The 25,114-nt window shown below is 48.6% G+C and overlaps 1 protein-coding gene across 8 annotated transcripts in view; it reads right to left on the minus strand.

The window, feature by feature from the left end:
* The window catches only part of PAX7 (paired box 7), a 96,660-nt gene extending 78,035 nt beyond the window's left edge, over positions 1 to 18,625 (minus strand). For 2 of the 8 annotated variants that reach the window (XM_065038101.1, XM_065038098.1), the window contains exons 1-5: positions 18,488 to 18,625; positions 18,116 to 18,364; positions 16,015 to 16,250; positions 15,239 to 15,365; positions 14,121 to 14,249 (exon numbers count right to left, since the gene is read on the minus strand). In XM_065038101.1, the coding sequence (XP_064894173.1) occupies positions 14,121 to 14,249; positions 15,239 to 15,365; positions 16,015 to 16,250; positions 18,116 to 18,200 (577 nt within the window). In that variant the 5' untranslated portion in view covers positions 18,201 to 18,364; positions 18,488 to 18,625. Of the gene's footprint in view, positions 1 to 14,120; positions 14,256 to 15,238; positions 15,369 to 16,014; positions 16,251 to 18,115; positions 18,365 to 18,487 lie in introns of those variants that run through there. The other 6 variants (XM_065038099.1, XM_065038100.1, XM_021295245.2 and 3 more) reach the window with 6 other exon arrangements.
* Between the last annotated feature and the right edge of the window lie 6,489 nt (positions 18,626 to 25,114).

Below are 25,114 nucleotides of genomic sequence, written 5' to 3' on the forward strand. Positions count from 1 at the left end.
GCCGCTCTCACACTTCACCAGCCAGCGCAGGACCGGGCTGGGGTGTGAACATGATCCCCCTGCTCCATAGCAGGGACCCCTCCCACCCTGACCCACAGCGAGGACCCCAACCCCACCGCACACCCCCCACAAACCGGGGGTGTCACTGCCCGGAGGGAAAAGCCCGTTCTCGAATCCCGGGGTGAAGGATCAGGCCCCACTCCAGGGGAGGGGGCGAGAGGATGGAGGGGGTTTAACCCCCCGCCCGGGATGGGTAGGAAACCCCCTAAACCTACAGGGCAGGACCGAAAGGACCCGGCGGCCAAAGGGGACCCTCCAGCCACGCAATAACCTCGTAGTTCTGTAGGAAATTTCATTAAACGCCCCAATATCTTCCCCCCGCTTCCCTCTTTCTGTCTCCCCCCCAACCTTCATATAAGCAAACAGCCCCGTGAAGCCGAGGTGGAGGTCACGTTAAGTCAATGCAGTCTGACTTGGTGAACTTTGAGCTGGGTGATTAGGAGAGGGGGGGTTCTCCTTTTTCAATTTCTCCACTTCCTAGGTCTCTCCATTGTTCCAATTCCAAACAGCTGCTGGTGCTAATCTTTCGGTTATTTGCAATCAGGAGGAAGAAATACCCACACCCTAGAGTGCTCCGATATTAGCCCTGCCAGCCGAGTCAAGAGACCACTGGAAGCTGGGGAGACGGAGGAAAACAAAACAGACCCCAGTTATTGAACTCAGTTTGACTCTGAGCCTTTCAGGTACCTCTCAATCCCAAATTGCCATGGAAATCAGGCTTACAGGTACCACCACATCACTTAAGGCCAGATCTGATTTTTTTTTTTCTTTTCCTAAAGGTTAAACTCCTCCGTCCACTCAAAGTCTGACCAAAGCAGGAGAGGAAGGGGGGGAAATACCAACCGAGGGCGAGCTGGGAGGAAAAAGAAACGACCACAAAAGCCCAGTTGGAGGCAAACCTGGACAGCTACGCCCAGGAGGGTTTTGCTCAAGCTGGCTCTGAAGGGTTGTTTTTTTAAGCTATTATTAAGAAGAGATGGAGGAACTAAAGGGTTGAAGGAACCTGCAGTTTCCTTTGTGCAAAAGAAACCGTCCTACTTACATGCGCAGAGGTGGTGATACACGGGAGTGCCCTGCCCCATACGGCTGGGGACGAAATCCCCTTTTAATTCCTTTATTTCCCTAATAAACAGGGTGATGGGTGCCGGGTGATGCTGGGTGCATCCCGAAGGGGAGAAGGGAATCGCCCCTCGCTTCCCAGGCAGCAGAAACAGCTCCAACAACTCCAACCTTTGCTAAGAGCCTTTAAAAACCAGACTCCTAAAATTGCTGGGGTGGCCCCACACGTGTCCAGGCCGGGACTAAACCTCCGTTTTCTCGGGGGTTTATTAATATTCTGCCCTGGCTCTGCCGGGGGGAGCCCATTAGGGCCTTGATAGTCTTACACAGCCCTGCCTGGCCCGCAGCCCTCTCACCAGCAACGCGAAGCCTTTATTGGTTTACTTAGGTGTTAATCCCTTAACAATCAAGTTGTCTGACCATGGAGCCCCGTCTCTATTCTTGTTTACATCTAATTACGGGGCTGAAATGCCACTTCCCTTCCCAACCTCCCCCCTCCCTCCAAGCCTTCAAACCAACTTTCATTTAAGCAGGTAAAGCCCCTTCTCCCGGGGAAGCAATTGCCGGTAATTACAGCAGCATCTCGGGCAGCTCTGCCGGGTGCAGATGGCTGGGAAAAAAGGAGGTTGGCTGGGGAGAGAAAAAGGTTTGGGACCGAAAAAACCTGTCCCCCCACATTTGGAGATGGAGCGGCCCTTCTCTCCTGCATCCATCTCACGGAGATCCCCCCCACCGAGGGGCTCCGGTCCCCAAGATGTGCAGATGAAAAGAAGAGCTCTCCCATCACAAGCATCTCAGAGCTTCACTTAATTCAATTAAACCTCGTAACTCCAGGAAACCAGCGGAGATCCACCCGAGCAAGCCAGTAGCCGGGAGTAACAAAGGACCTTTCTTTCCAGAGGGTGTAGGGACCCCGCTGGCCCATGTGTCATCCATCCCCGGCCACTCCTGCCTCTGCGGGGTTAACGATTCCGACACCACTGCGAGCTCTGGGACTGCAACTTGGCTTAGATAGCGTCTCAGCCCTGGGGCAATTCCTCTAAATCAATTTTCAAAACAATCAGTTTAGGGGCTTTTAATTAAGCTTTAAACCAGCGGTTAAAAATAGCAGTTTACTTCTTTGGGATGCAAACTAGGCTAGCGTAAAAATAAATCAGAGAGACGGGCCCGCTGCCTTTTGGGATTCAGGGAGACGTAGATTATATACGTCCCAAGATTACGATGATTCTTTTTTCTCGTACTTATTCTCTCTCACATCAGCTGTTCTTTCCCTGCCAGACACTGAACTGTCCGTAGGACCGCAAAGCCGGGGTATGCCGCGAAGCTTCCCCAAAGCAAAGCAAAATTCCGGCGAGGAAACCTATCCATGCCGGTCCTAGGTCAGGATCCCGCTGCGAACAGCAGGTTCCCCGCCTTTTTCTATATATATCATGTAGGCGGAAAAAAAAAAAAAAAAATAACAAAAAATAAACTTATTGCAAAGAGGAAAAGTCCAACCAGCCTCTCAGCCGTGCATAGCCAACCCGCTCTCCGCAAAAATAAATTTCGCTTAAAAGCTGAATTTAGGCTCCTTTTGTGCCTTTGTAGTTTAAATCGGATCCTCCAGGTTCTTCCCACCTCCCTGCCACCCTCTTCCTTTGTTTAATACTTTTGTGATTACAGCAAAAGAGATGCTCGCCGGGCCCAGCCCGAAACACACGCTCCACACCTTTAAATCCCTTAAGCTGGAGCAGGTTTTTGGCTCCCCAGCCTCGGCCGGGAACCAGATGCTTAAACGCAGCTCTTGCACCAAAAGCAGCTCTTTAAAAGGGACCACTGCGCTAGGTTGATTAAAGAATAATTAAGGGCGGTAGGACTCCTTTGGTACCGCTTCTAGGACTCTCCGTACCCGGCGGATTTCTCCCTAGGTGACCCAGATAAATTACAGATAGGGCTGAAATAACTTTTGTCCACGACGGGCCGGGATGAGCCTGGACCGCAAATCCCAGCTCAGCAGTGGCTAATGAGGCAGTCATGCAAAACGCAGCCAGTTAAACCTGAAAAGCAGCGGCGTGGGGTGACTTCTCCTCCCTGCCAGACCCCCGGGGGCTTCGCAGGCAGGTTTGCCACCCCCCCCCCCTCCAATTCGCCATCACTCGCAGCCCCTAATTCACAGCCCTTCGGCGGGGAACAAGCGCGGCTCCTCGGACAAACGCGCAGCCGAGACCTTGACCCAGTTTATTCCCAGTTTGGGGAGAAAAACCGAGTCCGGCCGTCGGGCTTTTGCCCCGTCTCCGTGCTGCAGAAAAGGAGGAGGGGAATCTCCCCAGGTCTTGTGCCCCAAAAACTTTGGGGGGAGCCTATTTTGGGGGTAGCTCCAGCCTGGGGAGAGAATCCTGCGCCCAGCTCGGGGAGGATGCGCAGGTCGGCGGGATGGGGACCCCGCACCATCGTGGCCCTGTCACCACGAAGCAGGACTTGCGTTTTTCCTCCTTTTTCCCCTCTGTCAACGTGGTGAAAGACCCAAATTCCCCATGGGGAAGGTGGAGAAGAGCTTTGCAAAAATTAAATCTCACCACGATGGAAGACATACGGGGAGGAAAAAAACACCAAGCGAGTGGGAGCTTTCCCCGATCAACCTGCTCTTGGCTGGGGAGGGAGAAAAACCTTTCCACAGTTGGATCCATTCCCCCCAAAACTCTCTCCTTCCCAATCCGCGCTACTTTCAAGGACTTTCTGCTGGTGCTTTTCCTCCTCTCCTTCCCTGAGCATCCCACCCCCCCTCCCCAGCGCCTTCCCCCTTTTTAGATCTCAGCGTGTTTGCTCTTGACTTCATCCACTAAGTCAATAGTTTGGAGATGCCCTCATCCTCAGAGGCCCGAGCCCCCGTGTCCCCTCCCTGTTTTCTCCTGCGGATAATGGCAGCCTTTTGTCGTGTAATCAAGCTCCCGAGGGGTTGGGAGACAGATATAGATTCTTGGCATTTGTCGGTGAAAATGAAAGCTGGATTAGGCAGAGGCGGCTGCACACTCCATGGTAAAGGACAACAACTATTCCCCCATTGAAAGTCCCATTCTGGTTTGGTTATTTTATCTTTAAAAGTTGTTTGTATTTCTAAAGTGGCTATTGATGCACTTAGAAAGTGTAGCAAGCTGTAAAGCCTCGCTTCAAATGAAAGGCGGACAAAAAAAGAAAAAGAAAAGGAGGTTAAGGGGAGAAAACAGAGTGAGAAAAAATACCGTCAGAAAAGGAAGGGGGAGAAAGGAGGGGAGGGGGTGGCAAAAGAGTTAAAAAGATCAAATTCAGCCTGGGTAAAGTTTAAAATCGGAGAGAAAAGTCACGAAGTCACAGCGGCCGGGAGAGGAGCGGGGGTTTCGGCTCCGCTTTTGCCCTTTCCTGCCTCGCAAGGAAAAAAATAATGTCAATATTTAGATTTCCCTCCTGCGTGATGAGCTGCGCAGGGGGGGGGTGACTGGGATATTTTCTTCTCCACGGGGGACACTTGACTCTTTGCAACTGAACTCTAAACCCAACCAGCTCTCTGCTCTGAAGTTACTTTATTCTTTAGCAACTGATCACAACCACCACTCGGTTTTTCTCCTTGACGGAGATTTGCTGAGACGCTCTTGCCAAGCAGAAAAGGGGGAGATTGTCCATCTCCACACTATTAACCTTTGAACATTTTCCCTTAAGAAGTATGGAGATTTGGACATATATATATATATATATATATATTTCCCCCAACCATCATTTTGATTTAACCCTCTTGGATCCCCTCGTCCTTAAGATGTGTCTTAATCTGTGACTGCACCGTCTCTCCCTCTTTACACAGCCCCCATCCAGTGAGCAAGGGGTGGCCAGAACTGGGTTATTTTGTTTGTTTAAAAAACAACATTTGTTAAACGCCCCCCCAAACTTTTCTCCTCCTTTTGCCGGAGTTTCGGGAATGGAAATTGCAGTTGACCCGCTGCGAGCATATTCAGCCCAACGCACAAGGGAGGGTTTGTGGCGTGAAGGAGATTAAGGGGAAAACTCCAGGAAAAAGAAGCAGAGCAACAAGGTACAAACCAAATATTCACATTCTCAACAACAACAACAAAAAAGCAGCAGCTTCAAATAGCTCAATTTGCTGCCATTTAGCATCAAACAGGCATCTTCTCGAGAAGTGGGGAAAGAATTTAAAAAGAATTTCGTTACTGCGCAGAAATAACGAATGCGTCTGGAAAACACCGTTTTTTTACTAAATACACGAGTCTATGCGTGCGGGTGCATATATCTATATATTCCTTTAAAATCACCAGCAGCTCCAGCTATCTGTCCTCTCTTGGATAATTTACACCATACAAAGGTTGGGGGCTATTAATCCCGTCCCCCCCCCAGCCCCCATTCCTATTCATGTCAGTGTTTCTTTCTTTTTCCGAGCAATCAAATGTGCCAGAGACAATTGTAGCGAATTTAAACATGACTGTCCCCTGAATATCCCTCGACATCGAAGTGTCCTTTTGTACCTTCAACCTCTCCTTTTGAAGACGTTTATACGTTTAAAAATGCAAAATAATGCAGCCAGTGGATCTTTATTACGGCGCAAGATGATGCGCTGTTTGGATTGATTTTTCACAAGGAAAAAAATAATAATAATCTTTACGAAGTTATTTAACAGTGGGAAGTTTCACGGACGATTTAAAGACGCTTCTTGTAACTTTAAGCAAGGCGAAAATCACCCGAGTATTTTTAACTCCGCTTGGAGGGAAGTTGCTCAAAAGCAGCTTCTCGTTGAGCGATCCCTTCGAGTGAACTTTCCTCCCTCTCCTTTAATTCCCAATAAAAATGCAAATCAATTCGTCCCCATAATGGGGGAAAAAATAACCCAAACAGAATTGCGGTCGCTCCGGACTTTCCCCTATACTCCAGATTTGGATGCAAATGATTGGGGCAGATTTTACCCAATATATATATGTATGTATATATCTATACTTTTGTTTTCCCTCGGACCTTTCCCCTTCCTTCCCCTGGGTTTGGGGACCGCAGTTTCATAACTGGCTTTCCCCCTCCCTTCCCTCTCCGTCCTTTTAAAGATGCCACCAGGTCACTTTGATCCGCGGTCTTTAGGGTCTCCGGACAAAGGCAGCACTGAAGGCTCAAGGCTGCCGGGTGTCCCCCCCGCAGCTGCCCGGGGGGAGCCGCGCTCCCCAGGGTCAGCCAGAGTGCTGCCTTCCAATTTTAGCAACAACAACAACAAAAAAAGACCAGTAAGAGTGAAAACCAAGAACGCTGGGGTTTGGTGTGTCCCCCCCTTACCGAGAGAACGAGCGAGCCCGGGGGCAGGGGACAGAAACTTGAAGGGCTGTAGTTTGTGCTTCCTCCGAGCCCCCCCGAAACATCCCGTGGGGACACGGGACATCCCTCCGTGGGGACACGGGACATCCCTCCCCGTCTCCCCCCCAGCCCACCCCCGGCAGGGCCGGGCAGCAGGGATCCGACCAGCTACAGGAAAGGCAGCTCCTCCTTTGAACTCCAGCTTTTTGCCGCCCCCAAATACCTTTTTAATCTTTTTTTCCCCCCCATTTGCAGGTGGAGGCGCAAGCGGAGCATCCCCCGGGTGGGATGCCGTTGAGGGCAGGGAAACCCTCCATTTCTAGCGCGGCCCCTTCATCTCCCTTGCCCTCTTTGCAGGGACACTTGGCTCGCCTTTTTAAGCTATTTTTCAATTTTAAAACAATTATAAACAAGCACTTTTTTTCCTTGTCTTCTTCACCTTGAGCCCCAAAACTCTCCAGGAGCCCCAGAGCTCCGCACAAAATGGATGAGCCAAGATGTCTCCCCCGCTCCAGACTTCATGAATGAGCGACCCCCTTCTCCTCTCCCTCCTCATCTCCGGCTATAGATTGATAGATATAGATATATTTCATGAATGAGCCGAGGGTCCTCCCCCCTGCCTTGGCTATCCCTGCAGAGCCTATAAACAGCAAACGGCCCTTTACAACAATTCATCACAGGACCCAGAGCCATCCAAGCAAGTAATATGTTGCCTCAGATCTCGTATGTCCCACAAGACAGAGCGCCTGCTAATTAATAGACAGTGATTCCTGCAAGCAGCCCGAGCAGTCTGTAATATGATGAACTTCCTTTGTACCGGTGTCACCACAAATGTTTCTGATAAGGAAAAGCATCCAAGGATCAAAGACTATAAGCTTCTCAATTTCCTCAAGCTGCCTCTACTTTTCCTCACCTACTTTTTTATATTTTTCTCACCCCCCCCCTCCCCTCCCCAGCCCCTCCAAGGAGATGCAAACCCCCTCCAAGGAGCCACAACCCGGCAGACCTGAAGTCCTCTCAAGTGCAAGGGTCAGTGCCAGACTGTGTCCCCCCAATATCATCATCACTTCCACCTTCGTATTCTGCCTTTACCAAAAAAAATAATAATAATACTAAAAGCTCCGATTCTGGTTCTCTCCCTCCCCCGCACCTCCTCATCTCTTCCCCAGTTCTCCCCAATTCCGGATGACAAATGTCTTTATAAACAGGCATTAGCTGACATCTAATTTCTTTTGTGGCGAGATCCTGCGAAGTGCGAGCGCACGGGAGGGCCCGAGCGAGCGGGGACCATCCCCGGGGCAGGATGAGCAAGTGTTTTTGGGGAGAGGGAGATGCCGACAGACTGGGGGGTGATGTTAAACCTCCCACCCCCGGGCACGCCGGCAAAGCCGCATGCCTATCCCAGCCTCTCCTCCACCAGTGAGCTGCACCTGCGCTTCCCAAATCCTTAATTTCGGCTTGTTTGGGGGCTGATTGAAGAGGAGGGGACAAGGATCCCCCCAAAAACCCAACTCCCGGGGGCTCTGGTTGTTCCAGGGTTGGGCAGGAGCAGCTCCCAGCCGGGAAACATGGGGGTTCCCCCTCCCCAGCTCAGAGCCCTCTGCTGTTTTCCCACTTGGGACCCCCCCAACATCTTCCTATCCCCTAAAAAAGAGCCCAAATCGGACTGAAGTTCAGATTAAAAAAAAGCAGCAAACCCCAGTGGAGAAGAGAGAACAGTAATGTGGCAGCTGATTGAAATGGGCTTTTTTTTTTTTAAGAACAGTCTCTATAAATATATAATATCTCCAAAGCTCAGGTCTTAAGAGGGTCCCTTATTTGCTTATTTCTTTTGTAGCAAACGTAATTTTCAGAAAGATACTTCCCCCCTCCGCCTTACCCTAATGCTCGAGTAAGTACCTTACAGCTTTAAGGCTAGTGTTATATGTGCTTTAAAATCCTGCCATGTAAATTCCCCTGAAAAATTTGGAAAGCTTCTCGGGGGGGCTTTGGGGGGGGGGGGAACTGGGAGAGGGGGAGAAAGGGGAGGTTAATCCGGGTTTAATGCTATGATGCAGTCACAGGACCAGGGCTAGGCTGATTGTGTTATCTCTTCCCAACATTTGGGTCTCCCATATTTCACCCAGCCAAATAGCTGCGAGAAAAAAGTGCGTATGGAGGCACTCCTGACGCCTCAGGAAAATATGTTATTAATATCTAAATAACTTCCCAATACTGTCTCTAAATCTCCCCTTCACCACTCCAGATGATGAATTCGTTTGAAGTGTTCTCCCGTCTCATCTTTTCAGTGTCTCTCTCTCTCTCTCCCTTTTTTTTATAACCAGGCTTATTTCAAACTGGTAAATATCTAATTCCTTTAACCACACTGCAGACACGTCTCTCCTCTCTTATATACAATTCTCATTTGGAAATATCCATATATACATGCCTCTATAAAAGAGAATAAGCCCCGACACAGCCTTAAACTACTTCTTTGAATTATTTGAGGGTTAAAAGGGGTGTTTTTTGGCGGGGGGAATCTGTTTGTTTCCAAACAACCCCTGCACACACCTGGATCGCACATTTCACCGCCTTCCTGCCGCTTAATTCAATCTCTGCCTCCTCTCTCTTACCCCAATTATGGGCGAAACCTCGGATTAGAACTAGACCTCGCAGTTTCCTTCCTCTTCTGCTCTATCAGCATCCATCTCCCCCCATCGCCCAATATCTACTTCCTAACCCCCCCCCCAGTCTCATGTAATCTACCATCCACCTTCAAATTATAGATTATAACGTCTACAGTGGATTTCCTTTCCCTTCTGAGCTGAACCCCGGGCACCCCACCTGCCAGCCAGTGCTCCTGATATCAATATTTGCCTTATATTTTCCCCGGTCTATAACTGAACCTATTCTTCTCCCCGAAAGAGAGGGGAGGGGGATGATGTAGAAAAAGAAAAACCACAAACAAACCCTGGATCACAAACATCTCCCTTATATTATTTCACTTCCTGCTGTATAATTGAACCTCTCTCCCCGCATCCTTGTCTTAAGTTTGTTTTTTAAAACGTCTTGTATTAGATTATACTCGTTTATTCCCCCTTCCAACCTTATCTCTCCTCCTCTCTTCTCTCCTTCCCGTCACACTTGATTTAGGAAGGAGTTTATCTTGCAAACATTTGCCTACTTTGTTTATGTAGACCAGGTTCTGCAGCTACTTGTTCCCAAAAGCCACTGTTTGCCTTTGTAATTGTTATCTGTGTTTATTGTTGTACCTCATTTGTCTCAGCTTTTTTTGTGACATGTAAGCTCCGTGTGTGCTCACATCCAGCCCCCCTTCCTTCTCCCTCTCCTTTTTTTTTTTTCCTCCTTTTTCCCTCCTCTTTCTCCCTGAAATATGCACAGAATAACTCAGCCTAAAGCCAATGAATTGCTTGACACTACCCTATCTCTTTCCTGCCCCCCATTATTAGAGCTGATCCCACTCGCAACACTCACAAATCCCGCCTGGTCTCTGTTTGATTAGATTGCCAACCTTTCGTAATCCCTTGATTTGATGAAGTGTCTCTTCCCCCCCCGCCTCGCTTGTCCCCCCCCAACTCCCTTCTAAACATACATTTACAGAGAAAGCGCTTGTTGGTTTTAAATCGATGCAGATTTTTTGCTGATAAATTGACTCCATAGCCCCTCTTTTCACCCCCCAGCTTGGGAAACAAAGCCCTTTCCCAGCTGTGGGGGCGTCCCCCCTCTTTTTCCCTATCCCTTCCCTCCCCCTGAGCCTAATTAAATTTGGCAGGACCTTCTACACCCAGTCCAAACACCTTTCTCCTGTCTCCAGCCTCCCCAAAAAACCCGACACAAGCGGCAGTGCCCACTAACAAATTAATCTGTTATCACCTCCGAGTGTCCAAATACCCCCCTCGCACACACTGTTCACACCTGTATGCATTTCCCACCTCTGATAAAAACACCCCCTTCTGTTATCCCCGCCTTTCCCACTTGGGTTTCCCCATCCCACGCAATATTTCCACGAGACGCGGGTGAGGGGCGAAGGAAAAAATAATCGAGCGGTGGAAGAAACTCCGTGCGATAAAGGGGAGTTCAGAGAAATAAAGAAGGGGTGGGAAAGTTAATTAAAAATCGGTGTTTTCACCCCAGATGGGAGGCGATGGGAGCATCCTCTGCAGGGATCCTGCATCCTGGGACGGTACGTGCTCCCACCCGTGACCGTGGGGTGACACGGAGCCTCTGAACTGTCCCCTCTCCTCCAGGGCACGCACATCGCCCATAACCCCAACACTTCCACCCGCGTCTGGTTGCAATTAATACCCTGCCAGGATGAGGTTCCACAGCACCCCCTTAAATTTTGGGGGGTTGCCCAAATGACACCCCCTCCTTGTCCTTCTCCATCCCCATCAAACACCTCAGAGGTGCGGCAGAACCGCGCATCACCCACCCGTGACCCTCCCTAATAAACCCCACCAGTCATAATAAATAACAACAACCCCAAATAATAATAACTCGGTCTTAACAAGGATAAAAAAAATAAAAAATATATAAAAAAGTGAAGCCTCATGAATATATGCCCAGGGCTAGCTGGAGTGAGCCGTTTAAAGATGAAAGTGCAAAGAAATAAAGGCTCAATTTAATCTGCCTTAAAACCCTTCAACTTAACGTTTGTGCTGGGAACTCAGAGAGTGAGTACTGATTGGGGATAAATACATTTCTTAGCATGCCTTGGAGCTATTACACCCTTCTCCAACACAGCTCCCTATTCAACAGCCACAGTTTTCATTACCAGCTCTAATAAGTCTTAACATTATTAAATGCCAAGCAGACGATAGAAAGAAACAGGCGCAGGGTGGAAGCTTTCTTTAACACTTAAAAAGAGAGAGCATTTAGGGCTGTCTTCCTCCGGCTCCCCGCAAGGAGAACCCGCAAATGGAGCAAAGGCGTTTGTCAAGAGGAAAAAAAGGCCAAAACAAAGTTGTTTTTTCCCCCCATCTGCAATAATAAACCCCCCCCCCCATTATTTAAATAAAAGCAAAACTCAAACCCACGCAGTAAAAGCAGAGCTGGAGAACAAGTGTCAGGAGGGCCGTAGTAGTTTTATTTCGTTGCAAACCTCTCATGGAAAATTGATAGGGGGTGCGTGGGGAGAAATCTTTAAAGATTGTTATTTCTGATTTAAAAAAACAACGCAAAAATATACAGCGCGCACTCACCACCTCCGAGTGCTTTACAAGTTGAATCATCAATTACCTTAATTGGGGACATTAAAACTTTTCCAGACGTGAAAATACACATTGACGGTGCTAATTTTTTAAAAATTATTCTTAATTTTTTAATTGCGGTGGTCGCGGCAGCGCCGGCTCCGACGCTGCCAAATCGCCGCTTCTGCGCTTGATGTTCCCCCCCCCCCCGCAAATAAAACCTCAAATCAAAACCTTTTTGGGGCGATTCCTCCACAAATCTACAGACCCGGGGCGCGATTGCGGGGAAGGAAAAATCCAAACTAAACCTAAATTCCTGATAAATGGGGATTTCTCTCCGGGGATGGAAGAGGGAGCGCTCGGGGGTAACGCGCCGCTCCGCGGGCTCCGCGATCAGGAATTTGCCCAAATTAGCCCTCGATTCAAACCGGGCTGGTTTCATAAAGAAACAGGGGCTCGTGGTTGATTTGTCCGCGATATTACCCATGAAGGAAGAAGAGGGTGTTTTGTTTTGCTTATTGACACGCACTCCTGCATGTTATTAAGGAATAAAAAGCCTCCAGCTCCTTCGCTTTTTATTTTGCTTTTGGGAGGGGGGTGATGGAGAAAACATGGACAAGAGAAAAAATATCAGCGGTCTAAAAATTCTAATATATTTTTTTTCAAAGTGATGAGGCTCGAATAAAATAAATCTTACCCCCCCCCCAATCTCCCCGCTCCCCAATAAAATTAAAAACACCCCAAAGTGATGTGGGGGGGGAGGTTTCGCGGACACAATAGCCCCGATTTGCAAATGAGCATCGCCTGTTTCCAAATCACAAGCAACATTTTGCACCGTCCAACGGCCATCCTTTTTCCAACAGACGGTCCTATAATATTACAAAACTATCTAACAGCAGGGAGTTTTGAATAATTTATCTCCCTTTCTTCCCTTCCTTGGCCCTTTGTCCCAACTTTTTTTCCTCCTTGCAGAATTTTGAATGAGAATAGACAAGCCCTCCCTCCCCCATCCCTTTACTCCATTTTTAAGGCAGCCTAAGGTTTTTTCCCCCTTTTTTGCCCCCCCTTTCTTCTTTTTTTTTAGCTCCTGTTTGCTTTTGTAGGCAGGAATCTTTTGCTTATAAAGCTTCAATAGACTTGAAGGTCTTTGTAAGTGAAGTTCATCTTCAAGGTTGGGGGGAAAATAAAGAAAAAGGATCGGATCCTTAAAGAAACCCCTTTTATGCACCTTCATTTAAAACTCCCACTAATGTTTGATGGTGACACGGAGAAGCTTTTTTTTCCTACCCCAAATTCCCCCCACTTTAATATCTCCCCATTCACTCGCATTGTCCCGAAATGGGGAAAACTTCGGAGCTAGTGAGAAACTCTGGAAACGATTCCCTCCTCATACATAAAATACCTCTCGCCGCTCTCCCTCTGGGCCTGACACCGATCATATCGCAAATTCCCAAAAACCCCGACCAACCCAACCCCAATGGCCATCGCCATTTTAACATCAATTTAGAAAAAAAATAGCAAACCTCGATTTCCTGAAGCACATCCCCAAGATTTGTTTAATTGCTGTGTGTCCGTCCCCCCCCCACCGCAAAGGCGCTGAGCTCGGCGACACAAGGAAATCATTTTCTGCCTAAACCATCATAGCATCTCCCCCCTCCCGTGGCTTAAAACTTCCCCGCGTCTTTGCAAACACACTCATAGATAAACCTCAATTATGCTCCCTAAAAATGCAATATCTTGCCCCCCTTTTTGGGGTGAAGAGAAATCATCATCCCTCCCAAGCTTGCAAAAAAAACCAAATTACAAGCACCGCTCCAGCCGTGCCTTATCCCCCACCCCATATATACAGCACAGGAGCTTTAAGAAGTTCCTTTTTGCCTCCCAAAAGAAGAAAGCACCAACCACGGGAGACGATAACAGGGACCCCTGCTTGCCCCCACCACGGGCCTGGCCTCCAGCCCTCCATCAGAAACGCCAAGGTTTATTTTTTCTGATTTTATTTGGGGGTACAGCCCCCCATTTCCTACAGTCTGGGGACCCCCATTCTCCCCTCGGCGCTTCCCCGGCACCGGCGGCTCCGCTGCAGCCCCAGCGCAGCACCGATCCCGGCTTCTCTAATTGATATTGATTGGCCAAATTGGTCAACTGTCAGCCAGAGTTTCAGGGGACCACTTAGAGAGCAGGAGAAAAATCTGTTTAACAAATTCATTTAAGGAATCAGAGATGCTTTCTCCCCCCCCGCCATCTCCTTTTCCCCTTTTATAAATAATTGATCCGGAGCAAAACACCAACAACTCTTCCTCCAGGGAAAGCATCCTCAGCCCGAGGCTGGTACCACATTCCCTTCGCCGGGCCCTGCATCACACCCACGACTCTGCCACCAATCATTTTTTGGAAAGGACGAACACATGAAACTCTGAAGTCAACCCCTGTCTTATTCTTGGTAGGGAGGGACATGTCCCCTCTCCCAAATGTCCCCTCCAACCCAGCCCCAGGGACACGCACGGTCACCTTTACCTTTGTCGCCCAGGATGCCGTCTATGCTGTGCTTGGCCTTCTTCTCTCCATCTTCCTCCTTTTTGTCGCAGTCCTCCTCTTCTTCTTTCTTCCCGAATTTGATGCGTAGCACACGGCTAATCGAACTCACTAAACCTCAGACAGTCAAAGACAAAAAGGCAAGTATAAGCTGCCTGGGAAGGTAAAGTGGGAGCCAGCCGAGAAAACCCAAGGTTTTCTGCAGAACTTGGGCAGGAGGCCTTGCGCACACACAAAGGGCACCCACACCCCCTTTTCCCAGGGGTACACACCTGCCCGATCCTCTGTGTACCCCAAAACAGCCCTGGGTTCATCCCCACCATCACACTGAGTTGTCAAGCTGGACACCCAAAGTTGGACACACTCATCACTGTCCCCCTGAGACACCCGGCACGGGCGGCACCGGCTTGTGTATGACACCCCACAGAGCACCACAGCTGGTGCAGCACCCTGGGGTGCGCACCCCCAGGGTCACCAACTGCTTTGTAACAGCAAAAAGCCCCCCAGTATCCAGCTTTTACCCCAGCCCCAAATGGGACCCCACAGCCTGGATTCAGCCCTAGGCCCTGTCCTGCTTTAGGGGACATGTCCTGCAGAGAAGGCTCAGCCCCCAAAACAGAGAGGAACTCTCAGCCAGGACCTAAAGAGCTCACACATCCCTGCAAACCCAATACTGAGGTACGGGGCCACTTTCCAGAGGTGGTGGGGATCCCTGGCTGATGGAAACACTGCTCTGCAGCCCCCACAGAACAGGCAAATCCCAATAGAACAACCAGGGTCTCCTTTAATCCTGGATTTGGGGTCTCCCTCCACAGCAGGAGCTCCTTGGCTTTCAAAGCAGTTGGAATAAATCAGGAAAATCGGTTTGTTTGTGTTTGTTTTTCCAGCAGACCGCAGCACAGCCGGGGCACAAGCCCCATCGCCTGGTGTTTATTTGCTGCTGTGGGTTCACTTGAAGTGATTTTTTTGCCCTGCTCCCCTATCAAAGCAAAGTCCAAGAAGATGCTTATTCCCCTGGAATTATTTTTAGTGGTGATAATTATTTTTCTCCATCTTTATGGGGGTATTGGGGTGTCCTTCTTGCCAAGTTGTCTCCTCACCTGAGGGCACGGTGCTCCGGTCGCAGTGCCCATCCTTCAGCAGCCGGTCTCGGATCTCCCAGCTAAACATCCCGGGGTTTTCCCGTTTGTATTCCTCGATTTTCTTCTCCACGTCGGGAGTCGCAACCTGCTTTTGTGATCAAGGGACACCGGTGTGTGCCAGCGTGTGTGGAGGGAGGGAAGGGGAAGAGAGAAAACGCTTTTAATTGAAAAGAGAAGCTGTTCGGTTCAACCTGCCTTGCCCTGGCTGCTAGTTTGGGGGTCAAGAATAGGGATTTGAAGGGGGAAAGGGAGAAAAAAGATAAAGCTGGGGAAAGGCTCTTCCAAATATTTGCTATCCTAAAAGCAGAATCTCTGGGGACCAAGCCCATCAGCCAGGATGTATTTACCCTGAGTCCCAGGCAGGGATGCGGTGAAGGGGATGTTTTTTTTTGGGGGGGGGTTATATACACCCAGTCATTTATTATTCCCCAAAACACGGTGGTTCGCCTCCTCCCCACAAACTGGGGCCGAAGCAAATGCCTGAACGCGGCACCACTTGTTGCACACCGTGTGTGTGGGGAAAAAAACACCCCACAACTTTAATTTATTCATAACGTCCATCTCGGCACCGGTTTCTACCCCGAGCCGGCAAACTGCAGCTTTATTAAAGCCCCTTCCCCTCCTCTCCCTTTTCCCTGCGTGTTCACCTGGGAAAACTTCCACCCCCTAAATAACAATCTGAATTTTTTGAATGTAAAGAGGGCGGTTTAGCTGGTCCCCGGCATTGCACTCACCCTGGGTTTGCTGCCTCCGATGGCTCCGGGACGGATGGAGCCGGTTTCTTGATACCTGCAGAGGATTTTGGAGACGCAACCGTGGGAGACCCGCAACTGTCGGGAAATCACGCAGGGCCGGATCCCGTGATGAGCCATCTCCACGATTTTATGACGGATGTGGTTGGGCAGCGGTCGGCCGTTGATAAAAACCCCACCGAGCTGGTTCACCCTGCCCTGACCCAACGGGGTGGAAACTGGAGAGGAGCGGAGGGAAAAAGCGCCAAACAAAAGAAGGGAAAAAAGTTAAAAACCCACCAAAACGGAGAGCATCCCTCCCCACACCTTCAGCTTCTCGCCATGTATTTGGGTTTTTTAAAAGAAAGGAGAAGCCTCTCACCCAAGCCCTGGCCTCGGTATTTGTCATTGCATCACAGGGAAGATTTTTCCCATCGATAGAGGGAAAAATATAGTCCGTGACCCGCACACCCCTCGCCCGCACTCCGAGGTGGCAGCTGTTTGTGTCTATGTGTATGTATATTTGGCATTTTACACCTTTTTCTTTTTTAAATCACAGCCGACGTTTTTATAGAGAAAGATTTAAAACCGTACGGTAAGTAAATCCCCCAAAACTTCCCTTTCTCCCCCCCAAAAAAAAATCGCCGTCCACTTCTTGCTTCAAATTACGGGGCTATCCGCTTTCAAACAAACTTTTGGAAATAACCCCTTTAATATCCTCGGCCGCCCCCCCCCCTCCTTTTTTTGTTTCTTTTCCCCTCCCTTGCACTTTTTTCCCCCCTTCTTATTTTCTGTGGTTTTGGGTTATGTCAAGCGGTTTGGGGAGACGCGAAATAAGCGCGGAGCTCCCGCGGCCGCGTCGCTTCCCGACACCTTGCGCAGAGCATCCGCGGCTCCTTAATCCCCCTCCCCAATTTGTTTAATATCTCGCTATGTCGATCTTGCAGATTAATACGATTTCACAGGCTGGAAATTAAAAAAAAAAAAAAAAGAGCAAAAAGCGAGGGGGAGAACTCAGCTGGGTAATTTGCAGAAAGGGGGCGAGGGACACGGAAAGCGAGGGGGGGGATTTGTTTTTTCTCTTTATACAAAGAAAAAGTCGATTCCAGAAATTGCCTCGCGATTTAACAAGAATCATGCACCACTAATTCCAAGTCACTTGGCCAGCACTCCCTGGATATATCATTATCGACAGATAACACTCGAGTGGCCAATTTTACATTCAAGAGGTACTAAAACCGCCGGCCGCTCTCTCTTTTCATTATTCCCAGTCATGTTGTGCAAATATTGTTGTAATCCTTTGATCCTTTCCCTTGCCGTCTGTTTTACTTCATTTGCTACAGAAAAGCACTTCAACAAATCCCCCCAGCTTGTATGTTTTGCAGCCTGCGTGGTTTTCCACAGGTTTGAGTTTTGCCACTTGATCACGATCGGGATAAAATTTTCCTGTTTAATAAATGCAAGGAGAGGGGTCCCGCTCTGATTTTGCCTTTTTTTCCCCATTTTTTTTCCCCCCTACATAGAAATAATAATCCTGTAACACAAAGAAAAAAGCAGCTGATGGGGAAAGTTGATGCGCTGCGAGGTGGGGATGACACTTAGCGAGGTGACAGCTACAAAGTGTCCCCAACCCCCCCTTTTCCCCTCGCCAGCCCCGGCCAAGGACATCTCGGCTGCCAGTGGATGCTCTTAGCTTAGAGGTTTTGTTCTTAATTTCCCCCGGAAAAGTTGAAAACAATTAATTTGGTTGCTTTTCCCCACCTATTCAGGGAGATCAAATCGTGGAGATATTTGCGGGTTTAAAAAAAAATAAAAAGGAAGAAAACAAAACCCAAACCATGAGAACCTACCCTAAAAAATGTCCAGGATGCGCGAAACTACTTGAAATAGGAAGGGAAAATAAAAATCAAAGCAAAGCCCGGTAATTTCGCGGGGACGGAGCAGCTACACCGGGAAAGGGAGTTAAATAGCGGCGAGAAGTTGGATGCTCAGGTCGGGAACCCCCCCGGCTGCAAAGTTCAGCTGTATCCCCACCCGGAGCAGCACCCCCCCGGGTTATTCCGAGCGGGTAGAGCGCTTTAAAGAGGTGTTTTCCCAGACCTACCTTCCAAGGGGAAGCCTGTGCGAGGGTAGTTTTGCCCCGGAGCCGGGCGCATCATCCGAGGCACCGTCCCGGGCAGAGCTGCCATGGTCGGGAAAGAAAAGGGGGCTCGGGGTGGCGGAGCGGGTCCGGTCCAAACCGGGGGGGGCACCCCCTTAGCCCCGGGAGAACCGAGAGAACCGGGCCGGGGGGTTGGGGGGGTGATGCGGGGACTCCTCGGAGCCGAAGCGCTTCTTCTCTTCCAGCCCTCGGCTGCAAAAAAAGACAAGGGAGAAATCTTTGCTCCGAGGGGGAAAAAATTCAAAATAAATAAAAATAAATAGAATAATAAGGAAGGGTGGGAAGGGGGGAAAAAGGGGGGGGGGAATCACCCACCAGAAATCACTGGTAAAGTTTTAGGGCTATGTTAGAACCGGCCTGAGCGGGCGCTCCGGAGGAATGTAGCCCGGACTGCCGGGGGAAGCAGCCGCAGCCAAAGTTGTCTCGGTGCTGGGCTGGGCTTAGTGCTGGGGGGGGCTTGGCGGGGGGGGGAGAGCCGAGTTCCCCCCTTATTTTGTTGTTGCCTTTTTTTTTTAAAGTGCCTGGCGCTGAAGGGATGCTGGTGATGGGGGGGCGGGGGGGGTGGGAGGAGGAGAAGGCGTGGGGGGGATGTCAGATGGGGGGGGTCAGATGGAGGGTTTGGAAGTTGTTAAAGCGCCGAAGTTGGGGCCGTGGGGAGGACGAACGAGCTGTGATAGGCTCCGGCTCCTTTCTTTTATTCCCGGCCGGGGAAGGGGGTACCACGGCGGGGCTGAGGGACCAATAAGAGGCAGCAGCTTCCCCCAAAGCTGTGGGCTCGCCTTTTTTTTTTAAAGATCTTATTATTCATCACTAGGCTTGGCTTCCTTGTGATGGAAAGCCGGGGTCCCCCTCTCCCGGTTTGAAAATATATTGGGGTGAAAGGTGCGAGGAGAAAGTTTAGGAAAGGTGTGTTGTGTGGTTTCTTTTAATTTTGCCTAAGAAATTTGGGAACATCCGTGGGGGGCCCGGATAGGTAACGGCCGGCCCGGGGGGGCTGATCTCGGCCTAGGGACTGCAGTATGGATTAAAATATAAATTAAATAAATTTTTAAAATAAATAAAATAAATATAATAACCCTCCCAGCTGCCTGCCCGCTCCCCCAGGAGGGGGCCGGAACCATTTTCCCCCCCTTCCCTTGATGGGAGGCGGCTCATCCTCCCCTAGCAGCATCACCCCAGGTACCTCCCTGCGCTTCTCCCTCATTAACAGCACATCTTTAATTAACAGACGGGTTCCGAGCTGCCCAGATGGTACCTTTTTTTTTTTTTGGGGGGGGGGGGGGAAGGGTGTGTGTGTGACTCCGGTGCTTCCCCCTCCGTTCTCTCGCTCGCTCGCTGACCCGGGACGGACTGAACAAATAGTCAATGTTTTCCCCTCAAAATAGGAGCGGGGCAGGAATCCTCCTCGCAGCGGGGCATGACGCCAGGGCTCACGAACCCTTTTGTTTGAAGCTGTAAAAGGACTTTTGCCGTGCAAAACCGCTGGAAACTTCTCTTCCCCCTCCCTTAAAAGCATCCCGGGGAGGAGCGGAGGGGGAATAAAGCTGCCAGAGACGCTTCTGACCCGTCTGCACCCAAATTGTGGTCCCTAAATCTCCTCCTTGTCCCCCACCCCCGGGGGCATCACCCCTAATCCCCCCTCCCCTTCTCCCTTTGAAATTAAAGCCCTGGCCGAACCCCTCCCAGTCCGGCCACATCTTCATCCCTTACCCTCTTCCTCCGCAGCCGCAAAGCTCAGCCTAAACCTGCATCCACAAAGCTCAGCCTAAACCCGCACCCGCCTCCCTGTGCACTTGGTTTTTCCCACGTTTCCACTCCTAAAATTCACCCAAACTCCCCAAAACCATGGGACAAGAAAAAAAAAAAAAAAAGGCAATATTGAAATTCTTTCCAAGGTGTCAAGTTGTTCCTAAAGTCTCCTCATTCCGGCGCAGCCCCGAGTTTGGGGGTCCAGCAAACGAAAATAAAGACTCTCTCCTTCCCTCCGCCCCAAAAATGCCAATTCCCCAAGTTTTAGGCAGAAAAATAACGGGCGGAACTGAGCGGGACCAGCTCGCAGCCCCTTTTCCACCGCATTCCTCCAGCGCGGCAGTAATTCAATTATTTGCCTTTCATTTGCTTAGATGGGGAAGGGTGGGGGGGGTGGTGGGACACGAGCCTGGGAATAAAGTTGAAAATTAAATGTTTCTGCTCTCCCAGCACCAGGGGAAGATTAAACTAAAGAAGCCGAGCCCCGAGTCCTCCCTTCCCCGCCGCTCTAGGGTTACCTCGCCGGGAGAAAAATATCTCACATCAAACACAGTAGTTGTTTTCACTCCCCCTCCCCGCTTCGAATTGGGGTAAGATTTGACACTTTCGGGGGGGAAATAACAACAAAAAACCCCAAACTTCACTTTCTTCTCCAGCACTCGCTGCCAGCTTCGGGCAAGCACTAAGAGAGGAGCGATGTGAATTTTGGGGGTATTTATTTGTATTCAAGCGATGCGGTGGCATGTGGCAGCAGACCCTTATTCTGTTTCGGGGGTGGCTAAGGGGGTGACAAGGGACTGTCACAGCCTGGGGAGGGGACACACACACACACGACACACACTCCTGCTGGAAAGCAATTTCACAAATCATTTTTCTAACAATTAAGGAGTGTGCAGGGGTGAAATGGCGATTTCACATGCAGATCCGCGGGCCGGGGGGTGTTACCTGCGCACCCAGCTGAGAAACGGGGAACCCCTTTTTATTGTTATTATTACGTTTTTAATTTTCCCCCTTTTTTTTGGACTAGGGCATTGCTTCATTAGCCACGTTCACAAAAGACAGACCCCTTCTTTTCTCTCCTGAGAGCAGCCAGCAATAGATTAAAACAAGCATCAATCAGGAAAGGAGCAAGTAAGTGCTTAAAGGAGCAGGGGCAGAATTCCTCCTCGCTTCCCCCTTTCCCTGCGCATCTCCATGGTTTCCTAAGGTATGTTTCTGGTTGATAAATGCCGTATATTCGCTATTCCCTTTGGAGAAACGGCTTGTAAATCAGCGCTGAAAGCCAACTCATAAGCAGAAGGAAATAGGGTTTGCTTTATAGAAATTATTATCACTATTTTTTTGGGAGCATCTCTCGCCCCCAGCATCATCTCCTGCATTCTTCGCAGGTTTTTCAAGTGTGAGGTGTTGGTATCTCCTTGCGGGGGGCTAATACCATCATGTTGGGGGGGGAAAAGGGACATAAATCCAATTTTCAACTTGAAAAAGATGCACACAGGTCAGCTAAACCTGCCCAGAAAAATCACTGTAGTGTGAGCACTGCGCCAGAGGTGAGCAGCCCAAATCACCAATTATTATTAATTATGATTCTTCTCTAAAGAAAGTCCTATTTTTCTCTCTCTCTCTTTTCTCTAGAGCAACGCAAACCTAAAATGAGAAACCTCCTTAGACAACAAGTCAGATGAGTCTCATCTGGTCAACTAAAACCTGAAGAATTTGATCACGAGTTGCTCCCCCACCCCCAGTAAGATGCAAAAAAACCCTCTCAAACTGCCTGGGGATGAATTATTTAATGAAAAGTTGCTACCTTCTGCAATTACAAGAAGATTACTAATGTGGGAAGGTTTTCCATTTGAGATCCCGGAGTAATAAGCATTATTTTTTTAAGCGATTATCCAATAAATCTCCCTTTAAAGGGCGATAAATCCACCTTGAAAACTGGGGATTTAAAAAAATATTTCGAAGGGACTTCCGCATTTTTTAAAATGACCATTGAAAAGATCGTGGGGGGAAGAGGAACACATTCAACCTGGAGTGTTTGGGTGTTTTTCCTTCAGAAGACCCAGGAAGGAGAAAAGAAATATTTGCAGCAAACAGACTCTGGAAAAAATGAGCTGCTTGGTTAAAAAGGTGGAAAAGCAGCTCCAGGAAAGCCAAGTCCACCTATCCTGCATGTCACATACTAAAATATTCATTTTTCTTATTTGCATTAAAGCCCAGAAGCTGCCAAAGGAAGGGGATGGGATTGAAGTGCAGAGATTTGGTGCCCGCCCCTGTCCCAGAAGACCCCAAGTGTCCCCAAGCTACGGGAGATCCTTGGGCAAGGCAGCTCCCCCAGGCAAAAAAATAACCTGCATTTACTGCTCAAATCTGCTGTTGGTTGCAGGTGGGCTAGAAGCAGCAAAACCAGGTAGACAAGGGAAATTTAAGCTCTTTGCTTAGTTCCCCAGCTCTAGAGTGTGGCCCTTAGGTTGTGTGGAGAGCATTATGCTGGTCCTCAATTCTCCTCCTTACCCTTTCTAAGGGGAACAAAGCTCTGCTTATTTGCCAGAGATGCTCTTAAATTTATTGCTGAAGAAAGCAAGAAGTTCCATGCAATGAGACCATGGGGTTTTTGAAGCCCTAAAGCGGGAACAAACCAGTTTCCACTTCCAGGACTATTTCTAAAGAAGTAGTTTGCACATTATTGATGTATTTTTTAAACACAGCGTGTTCCATCCCCACCACTGCACACCCCACAGCTCCGCAAGGCGCCGGGTGAGCCGCGCTGTGAATTTTTGCATGTAACGGGAATATTTTAATTATTATTTTAACATTTTAATTATTATTTTTTATTTTCCCAGGGAAGGCAAGCCCCAAACCCAAGATCAAAACTCCTCCAACTCTGTTCCCCATTAGGATGCCGAACAAAAGCCAGAGTGTCACAACACCACCAGGCTCCTTGGATCTGCCTCTCCACTGGGTCAGGCTTAATTTGCCCAGAGTGCAGTATTAATAGGATGTAAGCTGCGCCCTTGAACAATTACCTTATCAAAGCATAACATCTATGGAATGAGCAAAGTATTTTCATTAAACAAATCAAAATAATAAGGCTGGCAATGGCCTTGTTCCTCCTTTGAACCTGTAAGTGGCTTTAGAGATATTCAACAGTACCACACCAACTTCTATTCCACTGGTAGTCCCCGCTTAGTTTTTCTAAAGAAGATTAAGTACTCCTTGCTAAAAGGCTCAGTTCTACTTTTGTCAGGGTGCACAGACTAATTGGGTTTTCCCCCCATACAACAGGATCCCTGTACTCCTGCTACCAGTCTCGCTTCTCATTTCATGCGGCTTTTCAAGATAGGGAGAACACTGTGTGTGTTTGATTTGTTCAGTGCTATACATGAGAAATAACCCCCCGAAACAGGACCTGGAGAGCGACCGCATTGAGAGATGTTGCTGGAGCAGAATAAGGGTGCAAGAAATCAAGGATTTTCCTAATTAGTACCTTCCTGAGGTTCAGCAAATTATATATTTCAAGGGAACGGGCTGCTGGAGAAGGTGACAAGGGAGACAGTTGGTCCTGGGGGGAAAACAGGGATGATGAGCACCTCAGGACCATTTTAAGAAGAGTGAGGACAGACTAGGAGCAAGGAGGATGGTGATTTGAAGGTGTTTTTCTTCGAGACGCCCAGCTTCAGGCACGCAAAAGCTGGATTTGCTAAGAAACACAAGAGCACCTGCCCTCAAATAATTCAAAGCTGCCTCCACACTGGATATACATCCAAATCCCTCATTATCTGCCTCATAACTCACCTCTTCCCAGATTAGTCCCACTCCGGCACTCGGAGCCAGAGCCATTTCTCACCCCCATAAAGACATCACTCCTCCTTCCTTACACCAAGGGGTAAAGAAAATACCCCCAGCTGCCTGGATGGGACAACTCGTGGTGCTTCCCCAGCTGTTGGAATTTTTTGGGAGCTGAATCTACTGCAGCTCCAGCCCAAGAAAGGAAATAGAGGCCTGGAAGAAGTTGTGAGCATGGAGAGGACAAAAACCACAAAGGGCTCGGTTTGGTCTTTCCTGAAGCGTAAGGAATCAGATGGAGCCAAGCTGCATATTTGTCTGGGTGAATTAAAAGCACAATCCTCTCTTCCCAGAGGGAGCAGTTGCTTCATATTTATACATTTAGTCTTACAGGTGTAAAATAGCTTCCCTTTATGCTTATATAATAATTTTTTTCATTTGAATTTCAAGGCTTTATTCCCTTCTTTGGATTCAAGTCTCCTACCTGAGCCTGATTCTCCGTATTGCCATTAATTCCTTCATCACAGAAATGAATTCCATTTAATTCTCTATAGCAGTTGTTAAGGCAGATCAAAAAGTGCATTTGCAGAGGTTTCTTCCTCTTCTCCCTTATATAGTTTTCAGCTCACCTGTGTCCTGAAAAGGCTCAAATTTGAAGTCATAGAACTATTCACCACTCTCAGTGCAAGGAGAAAAAGATGGACATAAAAAGACTTGTTTTTAACTCCTCCAACAGTTCACAGCTGGGCTATTTCAGCCTGAGATTAATCAAATTAATTATTGATACCAGCTGTAGATACAGGTTACCTGTTTTACCAGGTGAGGGATAATTAAGACCCAGTCCCTATTGAGCTGGAAAAAAGACAACAGCAAAACCCAGGATTTCCATAAAGAAGAGGATAAAGGCAAGGAAATAGATTTAAGGAAAAACTTCACTGAAGGAACACACAGATTTTAGTAACATCAGACCTGCTCTCAGAGACACCAGTTAAAAATGAAGTGACTGCAGCCATAAGAACCATGAAACCAGCACATCTTTACACCACACTGGATGGAAATCCAGCAAAAATAACTTAGATAACCAATGTATCAATACAAGCCAAGCGATAGCAATAATAATAATAATAAAACCTCATACAGACCATATCAGTCTTCTAGAAAAATTACATGGCTGTATCATGCTTGCTGTTGTAACCAATGTAATTCAGACTTAGAACCTCCTCATTTAAAGTCATTTGGCATCTCAGTATAAAACCTGCATTTTTTCCCCATTTCAGGTAGGGTCAGACATTTAGCTCTTATATCATATAAGTGGAGCTGCTTTGTTATTAGTGACAACATTGCATAAGTGCATTGCTACAGCAATAACAAAGAGAAAATAATATAGCTGGAAAGCCTCTTCTAGCA

This window comes from Columba livia, chromosome 21 (genome assembly GCF_036013475.1).
Source record: "Columba livia isolate bColLiv1 breed racing homer chromosome 21, bColLiv1.pat.W.v2, whole genome shotgun sequence".
NCBI lineage: Eukaryota > Metazoa > Chordata > Aves > Columbiformes > Columbidae > Columba > Columba livia.